The 8,505-nt window shown below is 40.2% G+C and overlaps 1 protein-coding gene across 1 annotated transcript; it reads right to left on the bottom strand.

Moving 5' to 3' along the window:
* Positions 1-475: 475 nt before the first annotated feature.
* Positions 476-8,052, bottom strand: LOC116353106 (alkylglycerol monooxygenase-like). The gene is made up of 4 exons (XM_031786695.1): positions 7,950-8,052; positions 6,395-6,461; positions 6,086-6,165; positions 476-4,340 (listed from the first exon to the last, which is right to left on the bottom strand). Exons 1-4 carry the CDS (start codon positions 8,028-8,030, stop codon positions 4,203-4,205), a joined length of 366 nt encoding a protein of 121 aa, XP_031642555.1. The 5' UTR covers positions 8,031-8,052; the 3' UTR covers positions 476-4,202.
* Between the last annotated feature and the right edge of the window lie 453 nt (positions 8,053-8,505).

Raw genomic sequence — 8,505 nt, 5'->3', positions numbered from 1 at the left:
GGTGCTGTATATCATGCCAGTGGGCTTTGAGTGCTTAAACTCAACCTATTTTTTGTAGTTCTTTTTTAATAGTGGAATCGAATGAGTGACTACAATGAAATGTGAACTTCCCTCCACTTTGAGTCCCCGGCATGAATTGATCGGCACGACTTCAAAATGCCTAGCCGCCAGCAGCAAAGAGTTGGCCGTTCACCTCACACGTCAGGACAATATATCATTACCGTACCTCGGTTTCTTTGTTGCCTCACTTGTAGTAATGGGGAACAAGGTACAAAGTCAGGAAACGTTTCATGAACATCATAACGCTTTTCAATGGGCACCACTTGCTTAGGTGACATTTATTACGCTCCAACTGAAATACTGAGACATCGAATAGGGCCTAATGACTCATTCACAGACAGAGTATATAAAACAAAGATGTCATGGAGAAAATAGTGCCATGTAGCATGTAGTGAATAAATCACGATGAACACGTTTTTCAAGTTGAAGTTGAATGCATTTGTAATGAATTCACAACATTTTTTATTTGTTTTTATCATCTTGAAAAAAAAGGGTCTGGGAAAAAACTCCAGTCTCCTTTTTGAACACCTGAGTGTGCAGATGTGTAGTCACACAATAAAAGTAGCTATTCAGCCGCTGCGCTCACGTGTGAATCTCATCAGCCAGCTTTGGTTAGCGGCAGACTAGACTAATTGGTTCCAGAAGTGTTGCAGGTCGCACTGCCTGAGATGGCAGGGAACAAGGGAGTAAAGGAGGGAGGGAGAGAGGGAGAGAAGGGCAAGTAATGAGAGGTCAGCCACGAGCTAGAACTCCACCGCAAGTGCCAGAAACGCACAGCAATTTTATGGTCAATTGAGCCGTACATCTGGAGTCATACATCACAGGTAAATGTGGGGCCGGAGCCAGTGATGGTTCACACACACGTAGTCCCTCTCTCACACACACACATGCTAACGCACAAACACAATGAGGCACGATGGACAGATACAGGGACACACACACGCTACAGTAATGGCCTATCTGTCACACCTAAACACAGTGCATCTTTATCCTGGCTACAGGAAGGGCCGATGCTCTAACTAGGCCTAATGGCACCTAAAGACTGGCTGTCGACTCCGCTCATCATCAGAGACTCTACTCCCCACACACCACGCCCCACCCATCCTACCATCGCCCGGAGGGCATACTGCTAAGTGCACTATTTCCTGACACTCTTTCACACGGTCATCGTCAAAAACAACATTCTTATTGATTGGTTAATATGGTTGTATTACACTAATCGTTACCTCTGAAAGTATGTTTATGTCTCATTGTCATGTACAGTATGTCTGTATTTCCTAGTAATATGTTTGGGACATTGAAATGGCGTGGATAAATGCCTACTTTTATCTCTAGCTTCACATTACAGTAGGATACCAAGTTATCACACCTCTTGAAGAATTTGTGTTGTAAATGTTAGAGTAGCATATGGTATCATTCTCCAAAAGGGGGTTCTAAAATGTTTAGTCGGAGCAGCACGGTCAGTCATCATCAGAACAGTCAGCTGGGATAGCATCTATAACATAGACACACAAATAATGCTTATCTTGAGAAAAAGTTATGGGAAAAATACATAAACATCAAGTACAGATGTAGGATCTTAATTTGAAACCCCTGTTGCAGAATAACTTTCATGCAACGCAGGAAATGTCAAACTTGCAGTGTATTTCAGATATAAAATGGCTTCTGATGTTTGTCTTTCCTCGTAGAAATTTCAGACTTGATTTTCCCTTACGAAAAATGTATCAACCCTTACAAAAATGTCCATCAATTATAATCAACATAATAATTCACATTTCCTCTTGCTGTAGGATTCTTTTCCCGTTGAAGCAAACTGGATCAAATTAAGATCCTGCATCTGTATGGTGAATTGTGGGCACAGGAGATTTGACTACGAGTGAAGTCATGAACCATGTCCCTTTTAATAGCCCAGACTACACATCTATACACAGTAAGCTATTATATTACATCTAGCTCCCCAACACAATATAGTGTAGAGTTTTGCCAGTAACCGTGACTCACACAATTAAGGCAGCCCCAGCACCTCTCTGATTCACAAGGGTTGGGTTGAATGAGGAAGACACATTTCGATTGAAGGCATTCAGTTGTGCAACTGACTAGGTATCCCCTTTCCCTTTCTCATGCTCAATATAATAGGGATATTACCTCTGACCATGTCTGTTTTGTCCCGCTAAGGGACTTGACCAGAGTGGAAGACGTTGCGGTACATAGCTCACACACCTCTATAGGGAACACTAGTTCTATACTGTACACATTGACATTGACCTTGGTGAGGTGCTTGTGTTTTGTTCGCACACAACCCCAACCTGTGGATGGATACATGAGTGGTGAAAATGCATGGCCTTAAGTTCCTAACCTAAAAGACAGCTGTAAGACTAGCCTCTCCTAAGGGACTCGATTGGTCTGCCAGAGCAGGGGTTGGATCTTCAACACTCCGCTCAGAGGCCCTGACAAGCAAACGTCACTGGTCTCCTTCCATGCAGTACATACACAACAATGCACATTCCCTGCAGGCCATATATGGCATCAACATATCAACAGGAAGCAATAAAGTAGTATTTCTTAATGTTTATATGGTACAGGCCCTATAATCGTTAAACCCTATATTCCCCTAACCCACATGTGGGAAAGTATAGGAAGGGCGCTACTGTATGTATTCAATTGGGGCAAATAAGAGGTAATGAATCAACGTTTCCATTACATGGATTCCAAAGACACACAGTAAACTTATCCATCACTACGGTCAGTAACGTTTAAGGTCTAAATTGACAGTAATACAGTAACTACAGTTATTGTAAGCTAATTACAAATCTATTCAGCAATGTATTGTTTGGTAATTGTATTTTATTTATTTATTACATTTTATTAGGTTATTATACTGTCTTGCACCCACTGGTACTGCTACCCAGGAGTCAAAGCAGGTCAGTTAGTTTACATGATCTTTACTTTGACTATCTCTACCCTGGGGGAATGGACGCTAGACACAACTGAAATGATTGGATTTTCAGGCCTGCTTAGTGTGAAAAAAAATGATTTTGTCCCATATCATATTTCAACAATAACAGTGAGTGAAAATAAAACTCCCAGATGAAATTCACCATCTGCTGGTGCTTCAGTGACTCCAGCAACCGACTGGTTATGTTATTGTTTCTATATCCCCAGAGAACTGGAGATGAACTTGTTATTATCATGGTTATCATCACGACCGTTATTATTTTCAGGACAAGAGATTGGTTGGATTCTGAGTTGAGGAGTTGGCGTTTCGACTTGGTCAATTTACCTGTCTGTCCTTATCGTAATATTAGCCAACCTGAAAGAAACTGTAGCTACACGAGGCTATACCCATGATGTAATTAAAGGCTAACTTCATTTGTTTGAAACGTTTTAATGTCTTTAAATTAAGGCTAAGACCATAAATTGCGCTACACCGTATCATCAATAGTCACCGTAAATACGTGCCTAGTGAACATGGAGGTATGCATACATACATGCACATGATTTATTGTCAGGCCAAGGTCCTAACTTTGTTATTTTCCCTGGAAATCCTGATTACAGCATCCTGAAGGCTATTTAGGTTGGGAAATGGTTGGGAAGTGGTTGACTTGGCAATTAAGGTGTTATTGTTCACTGTTAGACCACCAGCTGCTGTGCTGGTGGCCAATAAGAGGGGGGAACTCTTTGACGGTGGGCCTATGTGGAGGGAGGACCACAACTAAGGGAACACCATGGAGGTAGGAATCACATGAAGACAGGCCATTTTGTCTCAGCTTGAAATGTTGGGTGGGACATCACATTTTGGCTAACTGAAACTATGCCTGGGGAAAAAAGCAGTCCAAAGATAACTGCTGAGGAAACCTGACTTGGATTTTTTGAAAGTGGGGGGAGGGGGCTTTTGGCTCTGAGAGTGGAAAATAATAGACAAAGGTTATTTTAAAGAGGACTGACATTGAGTCATTCTGACTTAATGGTAGCAGAGTCACTATGTTCTGTGTAAATACTGTATAAAAACAACCACATGAAGCATGTCATCTGATAAAATAAACAGAATGTTTGTGACTTCGTTCCTTTGAATAGAATTAAAAAGACATTATTTCAAATGGCTAAAATAAGATAAGAGCCCATGTGCTTTCAATCCCAGTTGATTATCTATGACTGTTGGGACTCTTGGGATTGACAATACATAACAGATCCCGGTAAACACACAACAACATTAGACCATGTACGCAGACATAGACTTGCAGAGGCCAACTGGGATTGTATGGCAGCTCTTCTCCAGTAACCTGTCAATGACATAAACCAGAAATGTTAAAACAGAAATATAATACAGCTAAGCAAAAAGATAAGACAACATAACATAATTCCTGAATGCTGCGATTTTTTAAAAACTGGCCATATTGTCATGGCTTGTCTATATGCAGATCATAAGATACTTTCAAACAATTCACTATAGAACATCTACACTGTATGTACCTTAAACTTTGTTTAAAACACACAATTGTAGAGAACTAGATGTTGAATTAGTACAGGATTCTTGCAGGGGTTTTCCAGGGGTCCTGGGTGAGTTAGCCACATGTGGGTTTCCTTTAACATTACCCTTGTAGGTGTTCCAGCCCACAGCTCTGCTTAGCCTCAAAAGACAACACATTCGACTCTGTCTCTCTCTCTCTCTCTCTCTCTCTCTCTCTCTCTCCCTCTCTCTCTCTCCTTAGAAAATACCCGTATAGGCCTACAATGGCAAGCCTTTCAAGATATTTCAGTCAAATTCCAGCACCCTCCACATGTTTAGAATCACCATGCAAGCGTTTAGGGACAATTTAATCATAAAGTCGAGGGGTGGAGTTTTGTTTTAAGTGTGAAAGGTCTAAATATGTGCCACCATCAGCGCTTTTTCAAAGCCAACCGCCGGGGCTCCTGATGGGCACTATAGTAGCATACACACACACACCCTTTTGATCCCTAGCAGGGCACCCACAGACTTGCTATTTAAAGTGAAAATGAGCTTATTGTGTTCCCCCTACAAAGGCCTCAATGATTTATTTGGTGTGGTGTTTCCATGTAAAGGCTGTATAAAATGTGAATCTTTCAAGTGAGAACTCCGTGAGTCATTTGGACAGTAAGGATAGTGTTTTTCTTTGCATCATAATGATAGGTAATGAAGTATGAAAGTGTCAAATGTGCCCCTTTTGGGAATGCAGACACACCTAAAATGCAAGAACACTATCTTCAACTCCCCCTTCCTACTCTCTCTCCATGATTCCCCACGGCTTTACACACACTCTCTAACAATCGCTCTCTCGTTTTCTCTCCACCTCTAATGACAAAACGTGTCTTCCTTTTGAATGTGGCAGTACCGCGGGCACCTCTGCGTGATCCCCCAGCTTTTGGTTTGCCAGGTTTCCAACTGGGTCCTTTCCAGAGGACGCCTAATTGAATGAAGATTTTCTTGTATCTGTTGTACCTCCTCCACAAGTATTTACAGGAATTGACTGTCACATTACAGTCACATTATATTACATAAGCAGTTTTACTATAAAAGCCCTGGTATTACTACATACTCATTGTTGTCAATGCTAATCTGTGCGTTAATTAATACTATGTGGAGAATGTTCCTCCATTTGGGAGGGATTGCTCATGCGGTAGGTTGCCAGCGGTAAGGGCAGTGAAAATAATCAAACACAACGTCTAGTATTTCATTTGATTGGATTCTTTCACCTCTGCTGGGAGGTTTGTTTAAGGTTGCGTAATAATGTTATGGTTACAGCATGGCTGTTCCAGGGGTAACATTTACTCCTACAAAGTGATTGAGAGTAACTGCTCTACAAATGGTTTGATTCCACTGATGTAATACGGGGACAATCAGACAGTTTGCATGCAGTGTCAGGTCAGTCTGAACACTGTGACAATTTGCTCTTCGATAGCTTGTATATACATTTATAGTCTAGTAGTTTATATCTTACATTGTACAAAATAAAACACAGCAAATAAGACAATAATCTTGTATTTTGTATTTTCTCTTGGGACTAACCTGAATATGGAGGACTTCAAATGTGTTTATTTTGTGTACGAGACCGTAGACAACTTTATCGCCGTCTGGAGCAAAGGTACCTGATAAATCAAAGTAAGAGAATGTAGTTATACCGACAATGCCATATTACAACAAGCAATCACCCTGTGAACCTTCCCCTGTCATTTTTATCAATGCAATATTAATTTCGCCCTGCCAATGAAATGCAATACATCATTTTCCCTTTTCGCCAATACTGCACTGATCAGCTCACGTCAAGTACGGCAAGAATGTGTGTTTGAGAAGAGAAGAAGAGGCTTTCTTTCTTACTGTGGTGAACTCTGTGGTGACTGGGGGTGTTTAGGACCCACTCCAGAGGTCCCATATCTCTGATCACCTGAAAGACAGAGAATGTACACACGATTTTAAAATTTAAAAAACACAAATGTAATAGCCTAGCTGCTACAATTTGGTCTGGTTTCCGTGTACATAAATTAAACAGATTAAACCTAGTCCTGTACTAAAAAAAACATGGTAATAGAGATTCTCGCCAATTTGTGTTATAACTGGTAGTGCAACCTGGGATCTTTTTTGGCAATTTGGTTAACAACTAAATGTATCTGTCTTGAAACCTTATTTATAAGACTAAAGCATTTTCTTATTTGATGAGTTAGGTCTAAGCTTTAAGAATGATGGAAATCATGAGGTGGCCAAATTCCCAGGTGGAAAGAACAATATTTATCAGATTTGAAGTGAAAGCAACACTAGGATGGCGAACGGTGCCAGGACTATAAAGCAGTTGACACTGTTGATAATGCTCTTACATACAGTACACTTGAACACACACTGTACACACACGTATACATACAAGCATGCTTGTAATAGTAGCTAATATGAACGCACACACTTCCTTCCAGAAATACAAATGAATGCATTCACAAGCATTCCAAAACAATATCTCAGTCATTCATAATCAAACACGTATGGCTGTTCAATCACTCTATTAAGCAGACAGACACACACACACAATCATTACAGATCATGCCATAAGGCACATATTTCAGAAGAATCAGATTTTTTACAGACATTTTGATGTTAAAGTCTACCAGTGATCGTAGAGTCAGTCTGGGAAATGATTTTTAAATCATTATTTCCATGTAATGAGTGGTCTGGCAACAGCCAGTTTTATCTTGAATGAAAAAGGTTTTGCCGCTTCACTTCACTTTTTTCCCCCCAGATCAGGTCTGGGAATCGCTTGCCAATAAATTACTCAACATCAAAAAAGTCTATAAAGAAATCATAAATTATATCCCACAGAAAATTGTGATTTTATGACTGTTTTCACTAATAGTGTAGTAAAAGATGGAAGTGATTCCAACTCCCTTCATTCCTCTAACGATTGGGGATTGTAAAAATGATACTACCAGTCACTTTAAAGGAGAACGATTGGTCTTGCTTCTGTTTGGAATATTTCATAAAATCTCATTATTTTTTATTAAACGCAGGTTTGACTTGAGCTCCCCTTAACAGCAGATAGTATAGGGACTAGAGTGAGAGAACTTTCAGCCAAAGTAGCTTTATCTCTGAATTATTGTACAGTTTAAGCTATTACAGTAATTGGGAAATATACATAATGAATCTTGTAGAATATTGACTACATGAATAATCATAATTAAACAGGGTCGCATTCAATAGGCATAAAAAAAGAAGCAAATGGGCCAAAACGGGGAGAGACTACCTGAGCTTATCCAATAAGAAGTGCTTATTTTTGTTCTCCATTTCAAAACGTTTGGCTACGGTGTGCACTAATGAATAGGACCCAGGTTGGCCCTAAGGTCTTGTGGATGGTAACCTGAGACTGGGTGGTACTGTGGGTTGTATCTACCTCAGTGTGGATCCAGAACTGGTAGACCAGGTTGAATTGGATGTGAACAGCAAACACGGAGGGTGGTACTGCCAACGCCATGGGGAGATAGAACACCTGAGGACAGACAATGAATACGGTTACATACACACAATAAGACGATTATTGTGGATAGTCGGATCAATATAATAGTTCAATTTAAATCTTTTACATGCTTTGCAAGAAAAACTATTTCCCTAATAATCCTGTTTACATGGACACATCTGAAACCACCAATCAAAATAAACACACTACCACAGTGACAATGTTGTTTCTGGGAAGCCTATTTGATTCTGAGTTGGGACATATAAAGTTTGCACGTGAAACTACTTCTAAGATACATACTTTCAGTTGTTCTAAATACACTTCACTCGCGCTAAAGAGGGAGGCATGCTTGGCTGGTGCACATGCACATATCAAATACCCCACTGGAACTGTGATTTAAGGTGTTTACATGTTCTAATCATTCGAAAGATTGCAACAACAACAACAAAAATGGGTGTTTAAATCAGCGTATACTTGTGACAGTACGCCGATT

This window comes from Oncorhynchus kisutch, linkage group LG13 (genome assembly GCF_002021735.2).
Source record: "Oncorhynchus kisutch isolate 150728-3 linkage group LG13, Okis_V2, whole genome shotgun sequence".
Classification (NCBI taxonomy): Eukaryota; Metazoa; Chordata; class Actinopteri; order Salmoniformes; family Salmonidae; genus Oncorhynchus; species Oncorhynchus kisutch.
The sequence above is the reverse complement of the archived record's forward strand: the minus strand, read 5'-3'. Positions and strand labels throughout refer to the sequence as shown.

Excerpts from the sequence above, each read along its gene's own strand:
- LOC116353106 (XM_031786695.1), bottom strand. The coding sequence starts at position 8,030 with ATGGCGTTGGCAGTACCACCCTCCGTGTTTGCTGTTCACATCCAATTC. Across the intron at positions 6,462-7,949 it reads AGTTCTGGATCCACACTGAG|GTGATCAGAGATATGGGACC; the intron begins GTAGATACAACC and ends TCTGTCTTTCAG. Across the intron at positions 6,166-6,394 it reads TCACCACAGAGTTCACCACA|GTACCTTTGCTCCAGACGGC; the intron begins GTAAGAAAGAAA and ends TTGATTTATCAG.